We start from the raw sequence: 27,310 nt of genomic DNA on the forward strand, positions 1-27,310 counted from the left end.
AAAAAAAACTGCATTTTGACAGCTACCAGTGTCGTTTAATCAGCACGTATAAAAGGAACCTTTGTTTTTGATTTCTTAAAATAAAGAAGTGAAATATCAATTTGATTTAAGGCCATAGGGAGTTTTCCTTTTGAATTTTTATTTTTGACCCGCTTCCCCGAACTTTTGTCCTGTCGACCTATTATACATTAGACCAATTGTTCACTTTCGATGTTTTGTCCAATCGACCTATTTTACCATGGGCCATTTATTAAAATTTAAATGTATTTTCTCGATTTTGTAAACAATTTTTGAAACATTTTCAGCTAAATCGAAAAAATGTTGACGTTTACAACATCTACAAAATAATGTTTTCGAATTTGCTTATCGGAGAGCGTTGGTAAATTATAAGAGATGACATAACCAAACTTATCGGCATCCTCAATAAACGTCAAACCAGGGCAAACCAGAACCAGTAGGAGACTCAACAAAAATGTATTTCACGTACTCATTTTCAAATGAAAGTTTTGCCAACCTGTCAAACCAACGGCGTTTCACTGTAAACTTATATTCCCGAAAGTGTTTCCCACAGATACACCCGAAATAGGTAAAATGTAAGCTTCCCACCAATAAACCAAACTCTATTGTCCTCGTAGAGAACCGTCGAAGATCCCGCAACGCACAAAAGCCTACTACACAACTACCGGGCAATCCCTTTTTACAGCCGCCGGGTAGCCATGGAAACGGCAAACTGCTAATCGATCCCGCCTACTGTTTGTTTACATGCCGATCTTCACACTTTGCCAGCATAGCCTGCTTTTTGCAGACGAGCAGGCAGGTTCACAAGATCGCGTGTCCTTTCGGCATGGTCTATGGCCTGGTACACACAGGTACAGAGCTACGATTAAAGAAAGCCGTTACCGGCGATTGCTTCGGGATCAGTGCGTTGACGGACGTTGAGCGGTGAAGAACTATGAGTTGCGAGATCGTCGTTTTGGTGGTGCTGTTGTTTACCTTTGCACCGCTGTCCGAGGAGCGAGTCATGAGCCAACTGAAGAAGAGCTGTACGGAGCTGCCTGCTCCGGTGCTGTCGGACATTCTGGGGCCGGCCTTCAACTCGCGCTACATGAGCATCGACAAGCCGCCGGTGCTGGATGAGGAGGCCATTCGTGGGGAGGGCACGGGGAAGCGGGGCGGTCCTCGCGGCCTATACCCGTCGTTCTACGTGGAAGAAGATCATCTGATGGAGCTGGGGGATGATCCAGCATGGGCGGTTCATCACGTCAGCGATACGGCGAATCCAGTGCTGAAACCTCCGCGTTTAAAACGAAGGGAAACGGCGTTCAATGCCCTGTTGAACGACATGAGCCACGAGAGCAGATCTTCGCGGGCGTACCGAGGCCGGGGACAAGCGGCGTCCAACGCCAGGCCTTGGGAGTGTGAGGGCAAGATCCGGTGGATCGATCTGGGGTTGGAGTACTTCCCGCGGTTCCTGCGGACGGTGGAGTGCGCCAAAACGCGCTGCTGGTACGGACACTACCACTGCCGGCCACGATCGTTCACGGTGAAGATTCTGCGAAGGAGGTCCGGGGAGTGTGTTCCGGGTGGAGCGGATCAACCCAACGTTGGGTCGGAAGGTCTTCCCGGGGAATTGCGAGAGCTGTGGGTTTGGGAAGAACGAGCGGTCAACTTTTGCTGCGATTGTACCGCGCACTGAAGTTGGTGAAGTTGTTGTTGTTATTGCTTGTATTGCATTTTGTAAATAGTGTGTCAACTCCTCCTGTGAAAATCTCTCTAGTGTAAGCAAATAAACCTTACTTTTAAACTTGACAAAACAAACCATGTGTCGAAACTCTTCAGAAAAAAAAGAAAGCAAGTCCCTCCAACTCAATTTTGACAACCCTTCGATCTAGTAGCCCTCGAATAAAAATCAATTTCCCATCCATCGTCGGCTTTTGCGTCCCCTTTGCACCTACCTCACGATTTGCATAAATATTGAAACAATTTTCGTTTCGCAAACATTTTCCTCCTCTCTCAAGTGGCAATGCATATTTATAAGGCCAATTTGGTTGTTATTTTTTGTCACCATGTCGCACTCGCTCGTGTAATGACTTAATAACAATAATCGACGCCAGATTGATTGGAGTGCGAGCTCTCGAGCGCGCAAAAGGGTGTGAAAATTATGCATAGAAATTAGCCACTTGAGCCCACTGTGGAATTTTTTGCAGTTGAAGTGTTGCCCGGAAGGGGTGAACCGCCATTATGGCACGCGCGGGCACCTGTCAAACTATTATGGCGACGTATGCGTCATTATTAGTCACAGTAGGTTGAGCTCGTCACCGAGAAGAAGAACAAGATTGTGCCATTGTCCAGCCGGATTAAAGTCCTGTGTGTGTGAGAGTGCTCGTCTAATCCTCAATAATGGGCATTGTGCGAGTGCCGCTGTTAGGTGGATTCCCACTTTGAACCTTCCGTCATCGGACCAAAATATAATCCCCCGTGCTACCCACCCTGTTTTCTCAAAGAATAAAGCCCTCCTCCAGGACAAAAGATTTTCTTTTCGTATTTCTCCTTACCTCAAAATTGACACAAAAAGTTCAGCTCGTGCGACCTGATTAATTCCGCGCGCGGTTTTCCCACGCCCACTGGGATGACAGTAACGGCGCTGCATTTGACAGTTGCGCTGCACCTTAACGACCTCATTAACGGCGCAACGGAACGAAACGTCAAGTCACGGCCAATTGCGATGATCGCGCGGCGGTGCCTCGGCGTGAAAATTTCAATAAAGATTCCTATCAAAGACGTGTTGTTTAAAGTCACGTTGCGGGGTTTGGGGTGAACTCGGTAGGGGACCCTTTTAGAGAATCCCTCTCGTGTTTTTAGACTAAATCAGTGTAATGGCAACAAACATGACGTGCAGGGATTTAGCAAATAAGGGGGAAAGCCACTGAAATTGAATACCGGCAAATGGTTTTGGTAGAGGGGTGAGGTTTTCCGAAACGGCTAATTTGGTGCTGGAATAAATATCAAATTATGAGTGGTCTAATGAGTTTACGGAAGGGTGCAGTCAAGATTGTCAAGGGTTAATGGGAAGAAGCAACAGATTTTTTGACTGGCAACACCGGCCAGTTTAGATTCACCTTAACGATAAACGTCAAAATCAACGTTCTATTTTTATAGCACACGCCATTATGGCACATACGACAACTCTCTAAAGCAAAATTGCTCAACAAATGTGCTCCAGTCGCACAAAAATTCCTCATGTGAAAAGTATCTTCAAAAGAATTCCGTTCTCATCCCATCAACTTTTCCGAGAACGGTCCTAAAAACCTGTTGCTCGACTGTCATGTGTGTTACGTCAAACATCCTTCATCATCGTCATCATGAAAATGTTTCATCGCAGTCAGCCGTGAAGTTATTACCACGTCGCAATTTAATTTTCTGGCTTCTGGCCCCTTGTGACGAGGGGTAATTAGTGAGCAATTCTGTGCTCTTCCCGGGCCTGGGGGTCGTGCGCCCGTCGGCGTTGCCATGGCCAACTTTGACGGGTGGCCAATTTTGACAGCGCAAGTGGAAAACAATGCGGCCGTTAATTGATATTAAACATTTTTCGATGCGTTCTGAACGGTTGCAATTTACGGGCATTGTTTGGTTGGTTAAGGGGAAGTTTATTTTTCCGGGAATTTGAGTCCAATTTTCAAATATTGCTTGAGTGAGCTTGTCAGCGCGGCAGTGTTGCCAGCTGTGATTGGCTTCGATTTCCGGAATATTAAATTTATCCGGTTCATTTGAAGTCGATGAAAGCTGCGGGGAAATTGGCGCCGGTAATGTCATTTGCCGCAAGTGCACCTCTTTTTGATGGAATTATAGCTCATGTGAGATCTCGGCAAAACCCCGGGAAGAAAGATTTCTCTTTCTATATTTTTCATTCTTTTGTGAAAAATTGCGTCTGCCTTTCATCTTGCCGCCGCCGTCGTCTGCTTCGTTCAGTCGAAGATTGAGTCGGATAATCCGATCAGTGTTCCCATTTTTGAGGGATCAATTCCCCGTTCCCAGTTCGCTCTTTTTCCAAGGCTACTGCGATTTCAAGAGAGGTGGAGGTGCACAGACATGTGACTGATGAAATTTCGATCCTAATATGGCGAAATTTGATTTAGGAAGTTTGACACTTTCCCTATTTCAATCCATCGAAGAGGAGGAGAAGAAAATCGATGCGTCACTTGTTCTCACAACAAGTGCAAAATCCTCGCGCGGAAGAGGCTTACCGTTTGCTGTTGCGCCTGCATGGTATGCAACGCGCACTGCATCACTGCTGTCAACGCTCAGGGATTAAAAACAATGCACTTTTTGACGTTTGTCTGGTGTGGTAACGTAATCCGCGCGCGACGTGCGACATCGCAATTGTGTTCGACCAAGAATTAGTGACACTTTTGCGGTTGCGGGTTGAAAGGAACGATGCTCCGCAAAGTTTGCATATTGTGGTGACCGCGGTAATCTTTTGGCCAACTGTGCACTTGATGCAGGTGACAATTGATAAAATGGATTATTGAGGTGAGCCCATTGTGTGGAACGGCTTTGTCTTAAGCTGCGGTTTTATTTTTATTGTTTTAAATTGATTTATTATTTGCAGCTATCACTTTTTGATATACACTCCAATTTAAAATCGCTCATGTTTCGTCAAAAACTCAGAAATGCGTAATTAGTTACCGTCTGATTTGAGTAAATGTAACTCAGATCTAGATGAGTTTCACTCAATTTTCGTTGCATTCAGAACTAAATTCACTCAAATCTGACAGATTTCCCATTAACTAATTTCTGAGTAAATTCGGTTTTTACGAAAATTGATTGATTTTGAACTTGCACGTAGAAAAACTTCAAGTTAAATAAAACAAATTTTCCACTGCTGTTATCCCAACCGAAAACATTTTAACGTATCAATTACTTACCAAATTAGCTCCCAACTAAATCGCATAATCCGCCGCCCCCCGAATCCTTCCGCACAACCATCCCCGCCGGAAGGTCCATTATCGTGTCCGATTACAGTTTGAAAAACCGCACCCGCAAAGTCCCGCGGGGGTTAAAAACTTTCAACTTTGCGCTAATTCCGACGCAGCCAGCTGGCGGCAGCACTGTCGTCACCCCTTCTTAAACGTCAAATTTAATGCACGCAACGCCTGCTTGGATTTCCAAGGAAATTCGCAATCAAAATAGTGTCGCTCGATTACGCGAAGGTGATTTTAATTAGGCAAATAATAGGTAAGTATAGTACCGTTTCCTGAGAAATGCTTCCGGCAACTCAGCAGAAATGTGAGGTTAGGGTAATGACTGTAATCGAGAGCATTCCACAAACACACGTGGTCTAGAAGCTCACCCCTGCAACTGACAGCTAACGAAACTCCGTCGGCGACGGCGTCGCCAACTGGGATGAACTAGAGACCCTAAATAGGGAGACTGGTCTAAGCTTGCTAAATCGATCTGGCAACGTATGTTTTGAGCTTGGCAACACTGATAAGGTTTGCTGAGCGTAAAGGCAAATGCTCGTTTGGATACGTCAAACTCGCGTCTGTTTGGGTACGTCAAATTCACTTCGTCCAGTCTCCCTATTTAGGATCTCTAGGATGAACACACTCAACTTGAATTCCAACCTCACTTTCCCAGTCTCTGTTAAGACTTTTTCCATTAAAGTATTTGCGATTTCGTATGCATAATGGATGACGGATTTGTGGTCCGGTCGTCGTCGTCATCATTCCGAGGAAAATCAAAGACCAACTTCTGCGAGTGCAAAAACGGAAAACAATTTTACTTTTTCAAACGACGGTCGCCTGCGACCGGTAGCAAAACACCGACTGGCCCTGGTCGTCGGTCAGCATCAGCTCCATGTCGACGGTGACGCCGGCGAAGGGCGCGGACACCTCCGTCACCAGGTTGTACTTGATGCGTTGGCCGACGGTAGTCAACGGGCAGGTCACCCCGCCCATCAAATCCTGGCAGGCGTCTTGCTGGGCTTCCGGCAGGCTCCACGGGATCCGGAAGTCACCGAGGAACATCTCGAGCGTGGCGCGAAGGCTGGTCGTGGGACGTTGCAGCACGAAATCGATCTCGCTGTCCACGGTGGACCCGATGGGGACGACGCACGGTTCCTGGGGTGTTGATGGGGGACATCCGACGACGCGTACCTCGGCCGGAAGTGGACCTGAGTTGCGGATGCCTGAGAGGGTACGTTGAGATTTTTGAAGAACTTACAGGCTTTGAGTCACTTACAAGGAGCTGGATTCAGTCCTAGCACCAGTGCTGGTACCAAAGTGGCCAGCAGGAGAAAGTTCCGCGCGACCATGCTGATAAACAGTGCAAGACTGACATGGGACCAGATTTCGGTTATCGATTCACCCTATAAAGGAGTCGGGTCTTATCGGTCTTATCTGGTCACCTGAGCTTATCTTGCTTGCAGCTGTTGTGGTCAGCCGGTGGGGTTAACGGTTTTTTTTTTTCAAATTCTTTTGTTTTGGTACTGATTAAACAAATGTAACAAATGTTGATACTGTGTGTTTGACAGTCGGTGAACACCTTACCTTCAGCATTGTTTACTTTGATTCAAGGCAATTGATGCTGAAGCTGTGAAAACGTTAATCGCAGGGTTGGAATTGCAACTGCAAGGTGTATTTTGCGTAGTCCGAAACTATTGGCACTACGCCCCCCGGGGCATGGCCTTCCTCTAACGTGGGATTTCTGCTCCAGCGCCTCTGATGAGACAGGAGAAACCGGGACCGACGTTTTACTTCACCATCCGATAGAAGCTGCGTAGTCCATTTGACGTAAATTGGCAAATCGCCTTCTGATTTGTGCGTAATGAATTCTAGAAAAACCCAAGCTTCGGCACGGGGTAATGACTCGACTAAACGACCAAATCATTGATATTTAGTGTTACGCATGTACAATTATTGTCGACCAATTCAGATAACCCATTTAATGTCGTCACCGGTATAAATCACTGATAAACCGAATCGGCTGTTCGCCAGAGTCTAAACCAACAAGACTTGACCGTCCGCAATACATTCCGATCCCAGTACCGACCATTGCCCCTAGCAGTCAAGACACGCGGGCAGTTTAACACAAATCCACGATGTTCAAATCCACATTTCTGGCCATCCTGCTGCCGGCAGCCGTTTTTGGGTTAGCCGTTCGACCATGTAAGTTCAATAAGTGATCCGCAGGAACTCCTCCAACCATGGTTCCATTGGTCTGTCTCCAGGTGAAAACAACGCCCCGGTCCCGCAGGAAGTTCGCGTCCTCGACTGCGTCCAGGAACCGTGCGTGATCCCGATGGGCGGCATGGTCGACATGGATCTGGACTTTATTGCCGACCGGGCCTCGGCCACCGTCGAGGCCACCCTGGATATCTTCCTCGGAAACTTCCGCGTGCCCTACGACCTTCCGGTGGAGCAGCGCAACGCGTGCAACTTCTTCAAGGGACGAGGCTGCCCGATCCAGGCCGGTGAGTTCATCAACTACCACCTGAGCACTCCGGCCTCGGCTCCGTTTGCCGACGTGACCGTAGATCTGCGACTTCAGCTGACGGCCGCCGATGGAGCGCCGCTGTTCTGCTTCCGCTCGTCGGCTACCATTGTTCCAGCTTAAACGTACTTAATTGCTCAATAAAAAAAATGCTGTAACTACCTGTCAAAACCAGACTTCTTATCCTTCACGACCCGCGGGGTTATCTAATCTAAATTGGGGGAAATCACCAGGCTACAAAACATCACCTGGTAGTTGCGAATTCGTTCAGTCCGTCACCGCTACCGCTTACACCATGGTGAAATTATTAATCCTGCTAGCCGTCCTCGGTGCGGCAACCGCCCTGGAAGTTCACCGCTGTAAGTAAACTTTTGGGTGTAACCTCAAACCCAAGTAACCACACCGTCCCAACCCCACACAGGTGGCGATGACTACCCCCATCCCACCCTGGTCACCGTGCCCGGCTGCAACGTGATGCCGTGCGAGGTTCCCAACCTGACCGACTTCAACTTCTCGGTCCGCTTCGCCCCTCCGATGGCCACCAACACGCTGACGGTGGAGGCTTCCGCTCGGCTTGGTGACTTCAACGTGCCGTACGAGACGCCGGAGCATCTGCGTGACGGGTGTGCCAACATTGACGCAAGCTGTCCGCTTGCAGCGGGACAGGAGGTAACGTTGACGGGAACGGCCCCGGTGGAGGCACCGTTGACGCGCGTCACCGTCCGGATGCGGTTCGAGATCACCGGTGATGGCGGCGCGAAGGCGACCTGCTTTGCGGCGGATGTCAGGCTGATTTAGAGGGGTGTAAATGTTTAAACATTTGGCAAGTTGGACCAACTGTGGTCTTAGCCTTACCCCCCGAAGGAAAAAAATAAATAAATCAACATTTCATCAAAAGAAAAACTTTGGTATAAATCTGGAGCAACACGAGAAAAGGGCGGATAAGCATTTTGACAGCTTGAACTATTTTGCAAATTCCGAGAAAACAGGAAACTTTTTCGCAAAACTCGAAATATTAAACAATATTGAACCTTGCACTGAAACTTGAATTTGGCCCGCACTTTTCTCTAGCACTTTTGACAACAAGAGTTTGAAAAACTAGGCAACCAGCGGTTGTTTATTTACATTTCCAGTCGCATTTTCCACCAAACTAGACTTCCGCACTTCAAAATTGCGATTGACAGCTGAAAAACAAGCGGGTAACCTCGGCTCGCTTTGATCATTTTTTAGGAAATTTGAAATTTTCCAAGCCAGTTTGACAGTCGCCAGCGTTGCCACATGTACAGATATTTTTGGCACAGACCAAACACTCAAACTAATTATTTTTACAGTTAAAATACACTTGAGTAGTTTTTGTAAACTGCACTAAAAAGATAAACATTTTTTGCATCTTTTTACTTGTTTAGTTTTTGATAAACATTATTTTCTTTAAAGTTATACTTGATTGAGTGTTTGGTCTGTGCCAAAAATATCTGTACGTGTGGCAAGCCTGCAAGTCGCAATAGTGCGATCGATAGCAATAAATTAGTGCGAAGTCCAAGTTAGTGGGCCTTCTCAGCAACTTTATAACACTGCGAGTTTTGTCAAATAGCTACTTGTTGGCTCTGAATTTGCAAAATAGTTCTGGCTGTCAAAATGCTTATGCGCCCTTTTCAAATGTTGCTCCAGAAATAAACATTATTTCACCCTGGCACCACCCACCCAGATTTCACCTTTAAGATTGGTTTCTTTTTGACAGTTCACGATTTAGAGTGAGCGTTACCTGAATGTTGTTTGACCATGAATATGCCTTGATCATAAGCAGTTCAATGTAAATCATCGTTGAGATAATCTAACATGTCACTCGCAACTTTGAAATAGAGCAAGTTAGTGAGTGTTTGCAGCTTGTGGAAAAAAATGATGATGATGATGATGATGATGCACTGTTTCGCTGAAACAGACCTTAGAAATCAAGTCCCATGTAAAAACTAAACTAATCCAATACCCGCTAGCTAGCAGCAAATTCAGAGAGAAAGGATTATGGGAAAGTTTAGTTTGCATCAGATTTGCAGCCCTCGCCAAATTTAGTTTATGAATGGAATTTGCCATTTTGTTAGGTTGAAGTTTAAATGGTTTTGTTTATGAATTTAGTTTGGGGTCATTACAAAATCGCCTTAAGGTATGCACCCATGTAATCGACCAAGATGTGTTAAATTATAGGAAAAATAATTAACCCTCATTTGGTAATATGTGTTTAAATTTTAGCATGCAGCAATGAAAAAATTGCACAGAATAGTTTTTGACTACTTTTTTTGAACAATTTAAATTTAATTATTTTGTTAATTCCTGAAATATTTCAGCCAAAACTTGTTTCTTCTTTTACATTCACTAGATCATTTTGTACATTTTTGGGCCCTTCTAGACAATTGTAGAGCTTGTCAAATGAACATTTTTATTCCGAGATATTTTCAGCAAATGTACTCTGGAATGTGTACTTTCAGATGCTTGTAAGAGCGAGGTCAAACTCCACCACCTTTTTGAGTTATTCAGATTTCAAAATAGCGTCTTTTTCGTCGTATTTTGGCTATAACTTTAGTTTAAAAGGTCCGATTTTTTCTCTTGGAAGATAAATGTGTGTTTTGATAAGCTCTACAAATGTCTAGAAGACACCAACTCGCTACGACACAAGCCTGAGTTGATAAATTAAAAAAACTCATTTTTTCATAAACACTTCAACCTAAATTACAAAAATGGCTCTAGAAACTTCCCATTTGAGGATAGAGCTTTGTGCTCTTCAGCAAAGTTGCTCAGAATGGTGTTCCCTATAACTTTTCTGAAGACACCAAAGCGCTATCTCGTCATCCCGCCAAAATAAAAATTCTGAACAACCCTAAAATTTTTACCACCCTAATGTCCACCATACCAAAAGATGCTCCGATTGACCCTGAACATTTGTACCGAAGACACCAAAGCTCTAAATCTTAACGTGTGGCCGCTATCAATTTTGTCACGCTAGATTTCGGTTTCGGACCACTGGGCAATGGAACAAACAACTGTGATTCGATAAATCAGCGGTGGCCCCAGGGAACGAGCTGTCTAAGAAGATACTTTCTGTCAAGTGTGGATGCGAAACAATATTTTTTAAATAAGTGTATGTTAAATATTTTGTTAACATAAAAAACAAAATACAAAAATAAACTAAATAAAAAAAATACACAAATACTTGAACACAAAAATCCGAAAAATATGAAAATACCAAAATTTTAAAATGCATTTAAACAAAAATACGATACTAAAAAAATACAATAACACGAAAATAAAAAAAATAAAATAGTACAATACACTCAACCCCCGGTGGTTGGTCACTTCTTCGTTTGACACTTTTTTAGTTTGTACCCCGTTGGTTGGTCAAAGTCAAACTAAAAAGTGACGAACTGTCATTTTTTACACGGCGCTCACGCACACTATCAAAGCCAACGTTTGGTAGTGTGTGTGTGTGTGTGAACTCCGTGTAAAAGGGGCGTCAAACTAAAAAGTGACCTCGTTCGTTTGACAACAGTTGGTTTGAGTGTAATACAAAAATGCAATAATGTAATAATACAATAATACAATAATACAATAATACAATAATACAATAATACAATAATACAATAATACAATAATACAATAATACAATAATACAATAATACAATAATACAATAATACAATAATACAATAATACAATAATACAATAATACAATAATACAATAATACAATAATACAATAATACAATAATACAATAATACAATAATACAATAATACAATAATACAATAATACAATAATACAATAATACAATAATACAATAATACAATAACAAAAAACTCCAGGGGATTCTATATATTTACAATTTGAAAAAAAAACATTATTTTTTAGTCTGATTTTCAAACTGATCATCATTGAACTCAAAGCGTTGATAGCTTAATTTAAAAAAAATGCTTAAAATAATTTTCACTGAGAAATATTTAAAAAAAAACTTTATCTTATCAGACCCCCTGTAATGACGCTGTTACGTGTGTTCTGTTTTCCCAAAACAAACAAAAGATGCCCTGACCGCGCCGTTCGTTCTCCGATTGCAATCATACAACACATGCTGGCTGATAACTTTTTGGCGACTTTTGCAAAATTGCAACCGATTGACCGATAACGGTCCGATTGTACCTGTCGAGTTGCTAACCTTGACGGGTTGCATCTTGATATGGCCCAAAATAGACATCGACCCCAAAATGGCGTCGTTCTTTGAGTTTTGTCCCTTGCACTATTAAACTACAAATTGAGTCGCAATGGATTTCAAGAATATCTGTCGGGGGGTCAATCGTGTCAAGCAGTGACCACTTGGGGATTATCTAATCTGCACTCTCAGCCGGATGCAAGGGGATCACCCCCCACGGTAGGTTATATAAGGCCCCTGACCACGGTCACCGCGCTCAGTTTCCAGGTAACCTCGGAACAAAACCCCAACATGCTAAAGTTCTTCCTGATCGCTGCGCTCGTGCCGGCGCTGGCTCTGGCCCAGACGACTCCGGTCCGTCAGTGTGGCAACGGAGCACCCCTGCCGGCCTCGGTCATCATCAACGACTGTACGGCGATGCCCTGCACGCTTGTGGACGGTGCCCCCGTGGTAGCGTTCGCCGAAGGAATCACCAGTCCGGTCGCGACGGCCAGCTTAAACTCGTTCATAACGGTGCGGCTGGCCGGTCTGCAGATTCCGTTCCCGCTGCCACCGGAGCTGGCGGACGCCTGTGTGGCGGGAACTCCTCCGGGGACCTGCCCGGTTGCGGCTGGAGATAGCTTTGACTACACGCTGGACTTTGCTGGTCAATCGCTGGGAATGACCGGCGTTACGGTGCAGATTGAGGTTGGGCTAACCGGAGATGGTGGCTCTCAGGTGACCTGCGTGCTGTTTGACGCATTTATTGCTTCGAACTGAAGTGCTTTGTGGCTAAAAATAAAGCTTGTTTTGTAGCCCAAGTGCTGTTGTAATGACTTAACGATGACTGATGACCTGTTGGTTGGATTATCTAATCGAATGGGTGGCGTTTTTTGCCTATAAAAGGAACCCCAGCTGTTGACCATGGCATTAGTTTTCTTCTTCAAGATGTTCAAGTTCTTCCTGATTGCTGCCTTCGTGCCGGCTCTGGTTTTGGCCCAGACTCCGGTTCGCCAGTGTGAGTAGAAATTCAGTTAAGACCCTAAGCGCCCCTCGTAAACGCCCTTCGCCTATAGGTGCCAACGGAGCTGGTCTACCGGCCTATGTACAGATCAACGATTGTACCGCCCTGCCCTGTGACCTCGTCCATGGCGCCCCGTTGGTGGCCGAAGCTCGTGGAATTGTCAGCCCGGTCGACACTCCGACCATGACGGCCTACATCGTGATCCGGTTGGCCGGTCTGCAGATTCCGTTCCCGATGCCCGATGGTCTCGAGGATGTTTGCGCCCAAGGTACCGCCCCCGGAACCTGCCCCGTTTCCGCCGGACAATCCTTCGACTACACGCTGAGCTTCCAGGATGAGGTGCTGACTCTGTCCGGAGTTACCGTCCAGGCCGAGGTCGGAATCACTGCGGCCGATGGATCCGTCATTGGTTGTCTGGAGTTTGACGCCCGTCTCCTTTCGTAGAGCAGTGATTGATCAATAAACCCTTTTTCCAAGAAACCAACCCCTGTTTGAGTTACGAGGTATCCGAATGTCCCAAAAAACACAGAACTAGCTTATCTAATCACTTGATAACGTCAACCCCAACTGATAAGAGGACCCCACGCATCGCTATAAAACCCAATTGGTGCACCCCAACAGCCCCAGTTGAAGTCCCGTACAGCCCTCAAGATGTTCAAGTTCCTGCTGATCGCCGCCTTCGTGCCTGCCCTGGTTCTGGCCCAGACCCCGGTTCGCCAGTGCGCAAACGGAGCCCCGCTGCCGGCGTCGACGGACGTTGACGGTTGTACCGCGCTGCCCTGTGACATCCAGAACGGAGCCCCGATCAGTGCCATCGCCCGTGGAATCACCAGCCCGATCGCCACCAACACCCTGTCCACGTACATCGTCATCCGGTTGGCCGGTCTGCAGATTCCCTTCCCGATGCCGGATGGCCTCGAGGATGCTTGCGCCGTCGGAACCGCCCCCGGAACGTGCCCCGTGTCGGCCGGACAGACCTTCGACTACGAGCTGAACCACGGCGGACAGGCCCTGTCGCTGACCGGAGTGACCGTCCAGGTTGAGGTTGGTCTGCGTGGTGACGGAGACGCCATAGTTGGATGTCTGGAGTTCGATGCCCGCATCGTTGGTTAAGCATTTTGGGACTGAGTAATAAAGTAAAGAGTTGCGTTTTGTTATGGAAGTTTCATTGTTTTGAAAAGTCGGTCAAATGTTTTGAAGATATGCCCATTTTAAGCCTAATAAGCGGTCGTGTTTGAATGATGCTGGATAATCTGGAGTGTTCCTTGAAATTCACAAAAACCAAGTATACCAACGAGTAGAGCAACTTTTTGTGAACATTTCTGTTTATTTTCACTTTAATTAAAATTTATGCTATCCCTTTTACAAGCATTTAAAAAAATATATTTCCCAAATGCATTCTAATCAATCGCGTGCATTGGGCCACGACCATTTTTCTATTTTCAGCTTAGTCCTTTTTCTCCAGCGCTCTTTTGGGTCTGCTTAGTGCTGCCAAAATTGATGAAATTTTAAGCGAACACTCACGAAAAGTATCATTTATAGCGAAAGTTTCCTGGCAGCACTTGCTCACTCCAACAGGCGCTGCACCAGCATGTTGGTGGAGTTGGTGGCCACCCTTTGTTCTTTATTTGCCTTCGCTTCTCGCTCGGTTTTCTTCAGCCTTCGATTGGAATGGGTCGTCAAAATTCAAACGTCAAAAGACTTGGCGCGTTTGTTTTTTTGGTGGCGCTTGCTAATTATTTACATGTTTCGGGATTATTTTTTAAGTGAGTAACTAACTAATGTGCAAAAGAACATGTTGCCGGTAGTTGGAAGTAATTTTATATCTTAAGCGCTTTGAAACCGTTAGCGCAAGTGAAAAGATATTGATGGCGACTTTCGTTACGCAGTTAACCTCTGATCTTGCGTGTGGATGTATGTGCCACCAAAATGATGAGAAATGGTCTCGCTAAATAGACATTATGATCAAAAGTGCATTAAATTTGATCTTTTTGGCCAGTAAGTGGCATACATTTGCGTGCTTACTCGAGGAGGTGCTGTTACTGGTAAGTTTATAGCCTAAATAGTATTTTTGGAGCTTTAATCGATCATCAAACTCTTCATATGACGAAGATAGGTGTTTGATTAGAAAGGGTATATTTTCCCTATTTACACAGCAAAAAATCCGATGGTAAAATCGCATGCAAAAGCATGCACATCACCTTCGTCAAAAAAGACACTTAATATTACACGCTGCATGTACAATTTTTGTAAAAACAAAAAAAATTGCAACCGACGGGACTCAAACCCAGCACCTACAGTAAAGGTAAGAACAAGATTGTCCGTCAGGCCTGGACGCAAACGCAAAATTTTGCGCCTGTCATCATAGCCTGCCAGTCATCGACCATTGAACAAAGCAACCCTTGTAGATTGTTCGACTGACAGTTGATGGAAAAATCGAACTGGCACAGCGTTCTGCGTTCACCACTGCGTCGAACGGACAATCTTGTTCATAGCTTAAGGACTGGCGCCTTAGCCCGCTCGGCCATCAGACCGATGAAATATGGAAAGGATAAACGTATATGTGAGCTTGAAATTTCGGTCAAGTAGGTTTCCCATACTGATGGGCTACATATTTCAGGGTGTAATATTACACAGAATTTCATAAAATAATGCAAAACTTATTTTACACCCAGGCCTTTTACACGCAGCTGGATTACTACATTATTTGCTGTGTATGTATTTTATTATTTTTGTATTTTTGTATTCTTGTTATTTTAATTCCATAAATTAATTTATAACCAACTTTCTTAAAAACTCCTCTTTTTTAATTATTATGTTTTGGATGATATTGATGCATATCGAATGCATATCTTATCTTATGTGATGCCATAAAAATGCCAGAATTCAGTACTTTTAAGACTATCGAATAATCTTATCCCATAAAACGCATTTTTACACTGCAATCAATTGACGACGTTACCAGGTCATAAATGGAAACTTTATGCATTTGTGAACTTTGCACTTGCTTTGCTGATAAATAAAATCTGCGCCACCGTAAAATAATAATCTCGGTATTTGTAGCACTAAAATTCTTGCAAAAAACTTATGCACGTGGGTGAACAGACTATGCAGTAAAAGATGATCGAATGTGAGCGCTACACCCTTACCAAAAATCATGATTTTCTGAGTTCAATATCCCACTTTTCATACGAATTTTTCAGTTCAACCCATATAACATTTTTTATGGTTGTATTACCTGAACTCAGAATATCGTATGAAAAGTGGGATATTGAACTCAGAAAATCATGATTTTTGGTAAGGGTGTAGCGCTCACATTCGATCCCAGCACCAAGTTTTTTTTTCTTCATAAAATTATTTTTATTAGGTCCTTTTCGGTACTGGGACCTGGTTAGGACCGAGTCGGTTTTTGTAATTACATTTGACTTAATAATTACAGAGGATCTTGTGTGTAAATGTTACCAGCACCAAGTTGCCTGCGGGTATGGAGATCATACATACTAGAGTGTAACTAAAATGACTTTTTGGCAGGCATTCAAGGGTTTGTTCCGGTGGGCGTTAGAGCCCAAATCCAAAATATGAGCTCACGCAGAAAAATGTTTTGTAGAATCAGCCTGTACAAGGTTTGTTTCAACAAAAAAATTGTTGAATATAATCAACGCCGATTTTGCGTTGAAACAAACCTTGATTTTCCCAATTCCACAAAAATCTTTTGTTGTTTTGAAGAAGTTGCTTTGACGTTTAGCGTTGATTCAACAAAAATCTTGATTTTCAAATCAACAAAATGTTTCGTTGATTCAAATATGCCTTATTTTGCTGCGTGCTTGATTGGACGTAACAGGAGCATTTGAATTTTAAATGGGATTTAACCCGTAAAAAAAGATTTTTTCAAAAATGACACTTTTTGAGGCATTTTGGCCACTGAAGCGTTTATTTTCAACATCATTGGCGTGTAGGCCAGATCCTTGCGCATATTTTGGTATAGACTTTCAGAGTTTGGCATTTTTTTTCGAAAAGTTGACCTCAGCAAAATCCAGGGCTGTGGAGTCGGAGTCGGAGTCGGAGCCGGAGTCGGTGGAGTCGGGTCTTTTTGGGGACCTGGAGTCGGAGTCGGAGTTGGAGTCGTCAAAACTCGAACAGCTGGAGTCGGAGCCGGAGTCGGAGTCGGCTAAATTTTATGAGCTGGAGTCGGAGTCGGAATCGGAGCCGAACATTTCTGATAACCCGGAGTCGGAGTCGGAGTCGGAGTTATTTATAATTCAACAACAATTATGTTTTTTTTTATTGTTCACAAAACTTCTTTTTTTTGTCATTGATTCACTAATACTAATCTCCAAAATTTTGCCGACGAGTTATGATTTTTTTAAACAGTGATTTATGTGAAAATTTATATCTTGTACATTTTCTGACCTTTTTTATGTAAAATTGAATCGAAAAGTACTTTACACATTTTTTGATAAAGTATTCCGTTTTAAAAATATATCCATTCAAAGTTAAATTTTGTCCGAAAAAATCCGGTGTCTTGATTTTTTTTTAAATTGTGTCCATGATTGTCCATTTCTAAAAATATTGAATGTTTGGCCCTTTTGAAATGTTATTATTAATTCAAAAAAAAATCCGAAAAGATCGGAAAATTTCACGCATGTTTCATTTTTAAATATTGAAAATTGGACAATTAATTGCTGATATACCGACATTAGAAAATAGAGAGTTGATTGGGTTAGACTAAAAAAAAAACAAAAAAATTCCTGTTTCTTTTTCTTTTATCCGTTAAATCTCAGCAACCAGTGGTCCAATCTTATTAGTAAGAAATTTTTTGAACTTTTCGTAAACAATATTTTAGAAATGGACAATCAAGGACACTATTTAAAAAAAATCAAAAAACCGGATTTTTTCGCACAACATCTAAATTTGAAAGGCTATATTATTAAAAGGGTGCTCTTTTAAATAAATGTGTAAAGTATTTTTCGATTGCAAATTCGATTTTACATAAAAATGAGGTCAAAATGAGGTTTTTTTTTAAAAAAGGTTCTATAAACTATTGTCTTTCATATGTTTATAGAACCAATTCAAAAAAAAACTCTAGAATTGTTCTTCTGAAAATGCCTTTAATACTGGAGATATTTTTGATTTCTGTTTCAATAACGTTTAAAACTTGTTACCTGGAAACTTTTTTTCAGTTTTGTGATTCGAACTTATTTTCCTTGAGAAAAACAGGACATTTAGAGTGCATTTAAGTAATCTTATGTATCAATGTTTTCGAAATAAGAGTTAACTAACTTTTGAAACATTTAAAAATATGTGGAGTCGGAGTTGGAGTCGGAGCTAACCATTTGTTGAAAGCTGGAGTCGGAGTCGGAGTTGGAGTCGGCTAGAATTTGTAGGCCGGAGTTGGAGTCGGAGTCGGAGTCGGTTCGAGCTGAAAGCCGGAGCCGGAGTCGGAGTCGGAGTCGGCTAATCTCAGAAAGCCGGAGTCGGAGTCGGAGTCGGAGACGTTTGAAACATGACCCGACTCCACAGCCCTGGCAAAATCAAATAGCGTTTAGGGCGTGGCAAGGCGCGACGCATATCTTTTTTGCCGGGGCCGATTTTTCGAAAAAATGCAAAACTTTGAGGGTCTGTACCGAGCTCCAGGGTGCTTCAAATTTCAATATTATATATACCAAAAGATGCGCAAGGATCTGGCCTACACGCCAATGATGTTGAAAATAAACGCTTCAGTGGCCAAAACGCCTCAAAAAGTGACATAAAAAAATAATCTTTTTTTACGGGTTAAATCCAATTTAAAATTTGAATGCTCCTGTTACGTCCAATCAAGCTCATATTCTGGATTTGGGATCATTACGCCTACCGAAACAAACCCGCCAAAAAGTCATTTTTGTTACATCCTAATCTACAGAACAATCAGCTTCTAAACTTTTTTTTCGTATTGCCTAAATTTGGTTTGAGTTATTAACGAAATAAAAAAAAATGCTATAAAAATTTATTTTTATTTTATGAGATTGTGTTTTTATAGCAATACTTGTTAATAAAAAAAATTGCACACTTGAAATCCTACCCCTTCTCCCCCCCCCTCCCGCTCGCCTAGAGTGGTGCGTGTCTTGACTGAGCTTTGTTGCTTTCGAACACTTTAGAACAGTTTTGAACTAGGGTGTGTGTCTTAGACAGTTTTTTTCTGCTGTAGTTTGAGGTGTGCACTTTTGTATAGAGCTTTCCACAAGTTGCACGATTGTCTAAAAATCGCTGGAATCTGCAATAAAAGGATTTAAAAAACTTGAAATTGTATTTAAATATTGCTGTACATTTTCCCAGTCTTACCCAGAAACAGGTTAAAACCGCCTCACTGAAAAGTGATTGTTGATTGAAGTCTGCCAATTTTTTATCTGGCAGATGCCAAACAATGTCTGCTATCAGAAATGATTTTCGGACAGTAGCGATATCAGAGGCTTAAAACTTTTATCTTTTTCCTGTCACCAAAGTAAAGCAACACCAAAAGATACAATCAGTCTTTTGTACGATTTCCAACAGTTCAGTTCAAAATGTTAAAATTTATTCTCGCCGCCGTCGTAATCCCGGTGCTGTCCGTAACCAGCTCAACGCCCTTCCGAAGCTGTGAGTTTCACCACTAGTACTAAAAGTTTCGAACAATCTAGTTCCAATTTTTCCCGCAGGCCCCGGTGGCGCCCCTGTCCCGCAGGAGTTCAACATCCAGGGTTGTACCGCGCTACCGTGCACCCTATACCGTGGCCAACCGCTGACGGCCGAAGCTCGCGGCATTGTCAGCCAGGTGTCGACGAACTCCGTCGAGGCGTACATCAACGTGTTTTTGCAGGAAATCGACCTGGAGTACCCGATCACACCGGAGTTCGCCGATGCTTGCGCGCGCGGAATCCGGTCCTGCCCGCTGGTCGCCGGTCAACGGTTCGAGTATGTGTTCGAGAAGACCAGCCTGGACATTCAGCTGAACGGGATCGCCGTGCTGATCCGGGTCGGGCTGCGCTATCAGGCCATGCCGGTGGCGTGTGTCGAGTTTGATGCTATAATTTTCTAGGGAAAGATAATAAATCTATTAACTTAAGTTGAAATTGGTTTTTATTTGAGAAGATTGGCAACACTGCGAAACACTTATCAGTGTTTGACGTTTCAACCCGGAGCCATTATGGCGCAATTGGCGTGCCATAAAAAGGGAAGCGACCTGCTGCAGAAAACATTTGTTTACAATCAGCAACTGCGTTGCGGGGGTCGTAAACCTGAACTTTGAGTTTGCGTCACCAGGAGGTGTGATACCATGGGGGAAAACCTCGTGGGTCAAAACGAGGTGAACTTTGGATGATTTTGCGTCGAATTGTTTTGATTTGCTGAAATTGCTGACGGTTTAAGACCGTTGTACTAAACGTGAACTAAAATGTGATGTAATTATAGCTAATCTCGATGGTGCCATAAACCATGACGTTAACTTAAAATTTACCTTTTCTAGATTTCGATAACCTAATCTTTACAAATTCCGTGACTTAGGTTGTTGTTTAAAACCGTATCTTATCAGTTCGCGTTGGTCTATTTAAGGTCCAAACTCGAACCAACCGCTTACAGCTTGTATCGCGAAGCCAACATGTTCAAATTTGTCCTCGTAGCCGCCCTAGTTCCGGTTCTGGCCCTGGCCAGTCCGACTCCGTTCCGACCATGTAAGCTAACCTCAAAAACCTTTCAAGTGGCTTAAATAAACCAAATACATACCAATTCAAAGGCCCCAACGGAGCCCCGGTCCCGTCCTCGTTTAACATCGACGGTTGCACCGCCCTGCCCTGCCAGCTGGTCCGTGACCAGCCCCTAGTGGCCGAAGCCCGCGGAATCGTCAGCCCCGTGTCCACCAACAACGTCGAGGCGTTCATCAACGTCTTCCTGGCCGGACTGGATCTGGGCTTCCCGATGCCGCCGGAGCTGGCCGATGCCTGCGTCGCCGGAATTCAGTCGTGTCCGCTGGTGGCGGGCCAACCGTTCGATTACATCTTCAACGATCCGGCACTGGAGGTGCCCCTCGGCGGTGTGACCGTGATGATCCGGGTGGGACTGCGCGACGGGGCCACCCAGATCGGGTGCGTCGAGTTTGACGGTACCATTGTGTAAATAAAGTGTTTGTTTGAACTTATTTTTCGTGTTTTTATCGTGTTTAATTTGACAACTGACAGCTTGACTGTCAGGTCAAAATTTCCGTTAGTTAGTTGTCTTTATTAACGAGCCTTTCAGCCATAAACGCTGGTTCGGCTCCGTTACCTCAGCGTTGATTGACGTTTCATGTGTTTTGATTCAATAATAAACATTGAGGTAAAGCGAACTGTCAATTCTTGCAAAATATTGAGAACGTATTGAAGAGGAGTTTTAACCAATCAGTGCACTCGATTTACGTTAGTGGATGTTTACATCCAGTATGATTAGGATGCCCTTGCAAGAGGAACAGATTGACGTGATCGCACACTTGCTGACACATGGCACGAGAAAATGATCATCTAATTCGGGTACGGTTTTTTTATTTATTTATTTTACTATTGATCCTCGGTCCTATCCTGGTCACAGCACCTAAAAGGACCTAATAAAAATAAGTTATGAAAAAATGATTAAGATGCCCTGTTTATTTACCCCTCTAGAGATTTATGATGTTTCACGTAAGCACACTAGCGTACCACGCACAAGCAATACATGCGCACGTAAATAACTCTCTTCGGCTTATTTATAACGTTTCTAACAGTTTGGTTACCTTAATGTTAATTTACATTGAATTAAATATCATTCAACAGTGCAGTAAAGCTAACTCCTACCTATAGGTAGGTAGGTATCAGATGTTGAGAAAATGCCATTAAAGTAAATAAACATGTTAAAATCCATCTTAAGACTGATAATTCACATCGATAATTTCGAGCATTAAAACGATTACTTAACAGAGTGATGCTAACCTTAGCATTCCAAACTAGCTCGCGCACGAAATTGAAAACGTGCTCAGAACTTGCTTAATATATCCAACTTGAGATGATTTGTCAGCCTATTTAAGTCGTTCTCGCTAGCTCAATGGATATTAGTTAGTATCAGGATTATCTCAAATCATCATGCTCAAGTTTATTCTCGTCGTCGTTCTAGTTCCGGTCCTGGTCAAGTCAGATTCGACTTCTTTTCGAGCCTGTAAGTTGAAATTTAATTCTACAACCCAGTGTAACACTGTCCTCCTTAAGGTCCCAACGGAGCACCGGCTCCAGCTTCCGTGACCATTCAGGGTTGCTCCGTCCCGCCGTGTATCCTGCGCCGTGGCCAGACGCTGAAAGCCGAAGTCCGCGGAATCGTCAGTCCCGTAAGCACAGAAAATGTCCAGGCGTACACACGGATTTCCCTTGGCGGAGTCAGTCTCGGAATTGTCTCAATTACACCTTCTCTTATCCGGCCCTGTATTTGCCAATCCTCCACATCAACGTGAAGGTTCGCTTTGGACTCCAGGCCGGATCGACCCAGATCGGGTGCGTTGAGTTTGACGGGATCGTCCTCTAACGCAATGAATCATATTGACGTGTTATTCAACGTAGTGGGCCTGGCCAATCTAATTGTTTGCTTGTTGACATACTAGATTAAAAAAAAACAACCTGTTTACAAAATCTCAAAATCTCAATTCTTGCAAAATATTGAGAACGTATTGAAGAGGAGTTTTAACCAATCAGTGCACTCGATTTACGTTAGTGGATGTTTACATCCAGTATGATTAGGATGCCCTTGCAAGAGGAACAGATTGACGTGATCGCACACTTGCTGACACATGGCACGAGAAAATGATCATCTAATTCGGGTACGGTTTTTTTATTTATTTATTTTACTATTGATCCTCGGTCCTATCCTGGTCACAGCACCTAAAAGGACCTAATAAAAATAAGTTATGAAAAAATGATTAAGATGCCCTGTTTATTTACCCCTCTAGAGATTTATGATGTTTCACGTAAGCACACTAGCGTACCACGCACAAGCAATACATGCGCACGTAAATAACTCTCTTCGGCTTATTTATAACGTTTCTAACAGTTTGGTTACCTTAATGTTAATTTACATTGAATTAAATATCATTCAACAGTGCAGTAAAGCTAACTCCTACCTATAGGTAGGTAGGTATCAGATGTTGAGAAAATGCCATTAAAGTAAATAAACATGTTAAAATCCATCTTAAGACTGATAATTCACATCGATAATTTCGAGCATTAAAACGATTACTTAACAGAGTGATGCTAACCTTAGCATTCCAAACTAGCTCGCGCACGAAATTGAAAACGTGCTCAGAACTTGCTTAGTATATCCAACTTGAGATGATTTGTCAGCCTATTTAAGTCGTTCTCGCTAGCTCAATGGATATTAGTTAGTATCAGGATTATCTCAAATCATCATGCTCAAGTTTATTCTCGTCGTCGTTCTAGTTCCGGTCCTGGTCAAGTCAGATTCGACTTCTTTTCGAGCCTGTAAGTTGAAATTTAATTCTACAACCCAGTGTAACACTGTCCTCCTTAAGGTCCCAACGGAGCACCGGCTCCAGCTTCCGTGACCATTCAGGGTTGCTCCGTCCCGCCGTGTATCCTGCGCCGTGGCCAGACGCTGAAAGCCGAAGTCCGCGGAATCGTCAGTCCCGTAAGCACAGAAAATGTCCAGGCGTACACACGGATTTCCCTTGGCGGAGTCAGTCTCGGAATTGTCTCAATTACACCTTCTCTTATCCGGCCCTGTATTTGCCAATCCTCCACATCAACGTGAAGGTTCGCTTTGGACTCCAGGCCGGATCGACCCAGATCGGGTGCGTTGAGTTTGACGGGATCGTCCTCTAACGCAATGAATCATATTGACGTGTTATTCAACGTAGTGGGCCTGGCCAATCTAATTGTTTGCTTGTTGACATACTAGATTAAAAAAAAACAACCTGTTTACAAAATCTCAAAAATCACTTTATTTTTATCACAAATCAGTCAAACCGCTCCTTACTGGATGATAGCGTTGAAGCGCAGACAGGCCAGCGCGGAACCACCGTCCCCGGCGAGGCTAACCTCAATCTCGACCTGAACTCCGCGGGCCGGAGCGTCCAGCGACAGATCGTTGAGGGTGTAGGTGAACGCGTTTCCGGCCACGATCGGGCAGCCCCCGACGAGTCCAACCTGGCAAGCGTCACGCAGCGGGTCCGGAATCTGGAATCCGGTATCCAGACCAGCCAGGCGGGCCACAATGTTTGCGGTGGCCGTGGCCGATCCGACCGGGCTCACGATGCCGGAGGCCGTGGCCGTCAGCGGGGCACCAGCGGTCAGGGTGCACACACTTCCGGCGCAATCGTTCACGGTCAGCGTCGCGGGCGTGGGGGCGCCGTTGGGGCCTGCCATAAAATAACATTAGTCGAGACACAAACCACAAGTTTGTTGCAGAAAACTTACATGCAGAGAAGTTTACGGCGGCCAGAGCCATCGCTGGCACCAGGGCGGCTACGAGCAGGAACTTGAACATCTTGGCTGGTTTGGAAGGCTACTGCGATCTGCTTGGAGAAATTCACAAATGCCGGTCGTATCACAGCTAGCCATGTTTTATAGCCGGCGGTTGTCGCGAAAAAAATACCGGTAAAAACATAAAAACAAAAAAAAAGGCATATTATTGTTGATATCATTGTGTTTTGACTTATCAACAATGGAATCGAGCCCAAACTCTGCACCAAACTGATAACAGGAAAAAAGGTGCTTGTTGGTGGGGTGGCATGTTATTGCTGATTGTCGGGGAGATGTTTAGGGAGCTATTGATTACCAAGTTCGAAGAAATGTTCCTGAACGTTCCATAATCAAAAAATAAATCATATGGTTATTAGGATGTAACAAAATTACTTTTTAGTGGGCATTCATGAGCTTTTCCGGTTGGAATACTGAGCCCAACTCCCAAATATGAGCTTGATTGGACGTAACAGGAAACAGAAAAAAAGTTTTATCTTGGAAGGTTGAAATTTGGTTTGTTGAATATTACCACTTTTTTTGATTAATTTTTCTTTAAAAATGTGCCTGATGAAAATTAATCAGAAACTGATGAATATTCACCAATTCCTGATTTAATATTACACCTAGTGTAAAAAAAAAAATTATGACACAATTTCCTGATGAATATTACAATCATTTTTTTTTTCTGTGGAGCTGGTGTTTTGCATTTGAATTTAAAATGAGATTTAACCCGTAAAAAGATTTTTTTCAGATATGTAGATTTAAAAAAAAAGCCAGATTTGCCGAGCTGTGAAATCAAAAAATACTATGATTGAAATAGCAAGCCAGGACTACAACATTGTAACAAAAAAAAATCGTTGGAAAATTCATTAGAAATCCGTACAGTTGATATGCAATCATAAGTTTTCAAAATATGTGATAGGGTTAATATACCCTTTCTAATCAAACACCTATCTTCATCATATGGAGAGTTTGATGCTCTATTAAAGCTCCAAAAATACTATTTAGGCTATAAACCTACCAGTAACAGCACCGCCTCGAGTAAGCACGCAAAATGATGCCATTTACTTCATAATTTCTATCATAATTTCTATTTTGCGAGACCATTTCTCATCATTTTGGTGGCACATACATCCACACGCAAGATCAGAGGTTAACTGCTTAACGAAAGTCGATATAAAATTGCCACATGTCCTTTTGCACATTAGTTAGTCACTCACTTAAAAAATAATCCCGAAACATGTAAATAATTAGCAAGCGCCACCAAAAAAACAAACGCGCCAAGTCTTTTGACGTTTGAATTTTGACGACCCATTCCAATCGAAGGCTGAAGAAAACCGAGCGAGATGCGAAGGCAAATCGAGAAATTAAAAGTGAGAGTGTGTGCAACATGGAGTTAAACTTTCTATGAAGTTGCTGTAAAGGTTACCATGACACTTTGAAAAGTTTAACTCCATGTTGCACGCACACACTCTCACTTTTTATTTCTCGATAAAGAACAAAGGGTGGCCACCAACACCACCAGCAGCGCCTGTCGGAGTGAGCCAGTGATGCCAGGAAATTTTCGCTATACATGTGACTTTTCGTGAGTGTTCGCTTGAAATTTCATCAATTTTGGCAGAACTAAGCAGAGCCAAAAGAGCGCTGGAAGAAAAAAGAACTAAGCTGAAAATAGGAAAATGGGCGTGGCCCAATGCACTCGACTGATTAGAATGCATTTGGAAAATAGTTTTTTGAAATGCTTGTAAAAGGAATAGCATGACTTTTAAGAAAAGTGAAAATAAACAGATATGTTCACAAAAGGTTGCTCTACTCGTTGGTGTACTTGGTTTTAGTGAATTTCAAGAAACACTCCAGTTCATCCAGCATCATTCAAACACGACCGCTTATTAGGCTTAAAATGGGTAGTATCAAATTTTTACAGGCCTTTTTAAGTCCTATAAAAAATTGTAAACATTGAGTATCCCTCTAAGGCTTTCTAGTCAAAAATTTACCAACACATTCAAATTAGGGGGGTTTGTTTGCATCAGGTTTGCTATCTCTTTCTAGCAAAAAGCCTAGAAAGCTTTATGGCATGTCCATCGGAATAGGCGGGATAAACCCAAAGTTACAATTGTTTATATTGTAAGATCAGTTCCTAACTGGACTCGTTCGTTGGAAACGACCGTCGGCTCAACGACCGACGAAAAAATTTAAAATCCAACCATACAAAATTGCTATCGGATCTTTTCCGGAGGATACAATTCTTGACTTTTTTTTGATAAGGTCCAATAAACAAATGTAAACATTGAGTGTATCCCGCTTACTCCGATGGACTTTGACATAAGGTGTGAAAGGGATACACTCAATGTTTACATTTGTTTATAGGACCTTATCAAAAAAAAGTCAAGAATTAAACAATGTTCTGCAGCTGCGGCCAGTTTGTGTGCGTGCTAGGTTAAATGTCATAGTTTTATAGCAACTCAACTAGAAGACAACAAAGAAGATTTCTATGCCATAAAACAGTTTTATTACGTCGCCCAAAACAATGGAGCAGCATAAACCATTTACTGGATACGGGCACGGAAACGCAGACATCCCAGGTTGGAGCCACCATCGCCGGTCAGACCGACCTCGATCTCGACCTCGATGTCACGGGCCGGGGCGTCCAGGGACGGATCATTCAGGGTGTAGGTGAACGGCGTTCCGGCGACAACGGGGCAGCCTCCCTCGATTCCAACCTGGCAAGCGTTGACCAGCGCCGGCGGGATCTCGAATCCGACGTCCAGACCGGCAACGCGGGCAACGATGTGGGCGGTGGCGGTGGCAGATCCGACGGGGCTCACGATTCCGGTGGCGGTGGCGGTCAGGGGCTGGCCGGCCTGCAGGATGCACACATCACCCGAGCACTGGTTCACGGTCAGCGACGCCGGAGTCGGGGCTCCGTTGGGGCCTGTCAATGGGCAATGGGCGGTTTGGTGAGTCAAGACACCAACCACTGTGGTGATAGGGGAAACTTACAGCCAGTGAAGGCAACGTTGGCCAGGGCCATCGCTGGCACCAGGGCGGCTACGAGCAGGAACTTGAACATCTTGGCTGAGGTGTGGACGTGACTTGCGGCGAATTCCGAGAGTGACTGTGAGGGTTCAAACCCCCTGGTCGGTACTTTT

General features: G+C 43.7%; 11 protein-coding genes across 11 annotated transcripts; 8 read left to right on the plus strand and 3 right to left on the minus strand.

Moving 5' to 3' along the window:
• The first annotated feature begins 822 nt into the window (after positions 1 to 822).
• Positions 823 to 1,813, plus strand: LOC6033942 (protein trunk). Its single transcript, XM_038248074.1, has one exon. The coding sequence runs from the start codon at positions 953 to 955 to the stop codon at positions 1,694 to 1,696; it is 744 nt and encodes a 247-aa protein (XP_038104002.1). The 5' UTR covers positions 823 to 952; the 3' UTR covers positions 1,697 to 1,813.
• A 3,936-nt stretch (positions 1,814 to 5,749) lies between these two features.
• Positions 5,750 to 6,358, minus strand: LOC6033941. Its single transcript, XM_001844278.2, has 2 exons — positions 6,241 to 6,358; positions 5,750 to 6,187 (listed from the first exon to the last, which is right to left on the minus strand). Exons 1-2 carry the CDS (start codon positions 6,311 to 6,313, stop codon positions 5,787 to 5,789), a joined length of 474 nt encoding a protein of 157 aa, XP_001844330.2. The 5' UTR covers positions 6,314 to 6,358; the 3' UTR covers positions 5,750 to 5,786.
• A 623-nt stretch (positions 6,359 to 6,981) lies between these two features.
• LOC6033940 lies at positions 6,982 to 7,656 on the plus strand. Its single transcript, XM_001844277.2, has 2 exons — positions 6,982 to 7,166; positions 7,229 to 7,656. Exons 1-2 carry the CDS (start codon positions 7,100 to 7,102, stop codon positions 7,612 to 7,614), a joined length of 453 nt encoding a protein of 150 aa, XP_001844329.2. The 5' UTR covers positions 6,982 to 7,099; the 3' UTR covers positions 7,615 to 7,656.
• Positions 7,657 to 7,740: 84 nt separating this feature from the next.
• On the plus strand, positions 7,741 to 8,350 carry LOC6033939. Its single transcript, XM_001844276.2, has 2 exons — positions 7,741 to 7,850; positions 7,913 to 8,350. The coding sequence occupies exons 1-2, from the start codon at positions 7,787 to 7,789 to the stop codon at positions 8,287 to 8,289; spliced, it is 441 nt and encodes a 146-aa protein (XP_001844328.1). The 5' UTR covers positions 7,741 to 7,786; the 3' UTR covers positions 8,290 to 8,350.
• A 3,568-nt stretch (positions 8,351 to 11,918) lies between these two features.
• On the plus strand, positions 11,919 to 12,478 carry LOC6033938 (NPC intracellular cholesterol transporter 2). Its single transcript, XM_001844275.2, has one exon. It carries the CDS (start codon positions 11,970 to 11,972, stop codon positions 12,435 to 12,437), a length of 468 nt encoding a protein of 155 aa, XP_001844327.2. The 5' UTR covers positions 11,919 to 11,969; the 3' UTR covers positions 12,438 to 12,478.
• Positions 12,479 to 12,572: 94 nt separating this feature from the next.
• Positions 12,573 to 13,165, plus strand: LOC6033937 (NPC intracellular cholesterol transporter 2). The gene is made up of 2 exons (XM_001844274.2): positions 12,573 to 12,675; positions 12,734 to 13,165. The coding sequence occupies exons 1-2, from the start codon at positions 12,582 to 12,584 to the stop codon at positions 13,123 to 13,125; spliced, it is 486 nt and encodes a 161-aa protein (XP_001844326.2). The 5' UTR covers positions 12,573 to 12,581; the 3' UTR covers positions 13,126 to 13,165.
• Positions 13,166 to 13,278: 113 nt separating this feature from the next.
• On the plus strand, positions 13,279 to 13,843 carry LOC6033936. The gene has a single exon (XM_001844273.2). It carries the CDS (start codon positions 13,333 to 13,335, stop codon positions 13,792 to 13,794), a length of 462 nt encoding a protein of 153 aa, XP_001844325.2. The 5' UTR covers positions 13,279 to 13,332; the 3' UTR covers positions 13,795 to 13,843.
• Positions 13,844 to 19,176: 5,333 nt separating this feature from the next.
• LOC6033935 lies at positions 19,177 to 19,759 on the plus strand. The gene is made up of 2 exons (XM_001844272.2): positions 19,177 to 19,293; positions 19,353 to 19,759. Exons 1-2 carry the CDS (start codon positions 19,221 to 19,223, stop codon positions 19,730 to 19,732), a joined length of 453 nt encoding a protein of 150 aa, XP_001844324.2. The 5' UTR covers positions 19,177 to 19,220; the 3' UTR covers positions 19,733 to 19,759.
• Positions 19,760 to 20,256: 497 nt separating this feature from the next.
• Positions 20,257 to 20,827, plus strand: LOC6033934 (NPC intracellular cholesterol transporter 2). Its single transcript, XM_001844271.2, has 2 exons — positions 20,257 to 20,363; positions 20,426 to 20,827. The coding sequence occupies exons 1-2, from the start codon at positions 20,291 to 20,293 to the stop codon at positions 20,803 to 20,805; spliced, it is 453 nt and encodes a 150-aa protein (XP_001844323.2). The 5' UTR covers positions 20,257 to 20,290; the 3' UTR covers positions 20,806 to 20,827.
• A 2,790-nt stretch (positions 20,828 to 23,617) lies between these two features.
• Positions 23,618 to 24,256, minus strand: LOC6033933. Its single transcript, XM_001844270.2, has 2 exons — positions 24,117 to 24,256; positions 23,618 to 24,058 (listed from the first exon to the last, which is right to left on the minus strand). Exons 1-2 carry the CDS (start codon positions 24,184 to 24,186, stop codon positions 23,673 to 23,675), a joined length of 456 nt encoding a protein of 151 aa, XP_001844322.2. The 5' UTR covers positions 24,187 to 24,256; the 3' UTR covers positions 23,618 to 23,672.
• Positions 24,257 to 26,652: 2,396 nt separating this feature from the next.
• LOC6033932 (mite group 2 allergen Gly d 2.02) lies at positions 26,653 to 27,298 on the minus strand. The gene is made up of 2 exons (XM_001844269.2): positions 27,162 to 27,298; positions 26,653 to 27,093 (listed from the first exon to the last, which is right to left on the minus strand). Exons 1-2 carry the CDS (start codon positions 27,229 to 27,231, stop codon positions 26,708 to 26,710), a joined length of 456 nt encoding a protein of 151 aa, XP_001844321.2. The 5' UTR covers positions 27,232 to 27,298; the 3' UTR covers positions 26,653 to 26,707.
• Between the last annotated feature and the right edge of the window lie 12 nt (positions 27,299 to 27,310).

This window comes from Culex quinquefasciatus, chromosome 1, assembly GCF_015732765.1.
Source record: "Culex quinquefasciatus strain JHB chromosome 1, VPISU_Cqui_1.0_pri_paternal, whole genome shotgun sequence".
Lineage (NCBI taxonomy): Eukaryota > Metazoa > Arthropoda > Insecta > Diptera > Culicidae > Culex > Culex quinquefasciatus.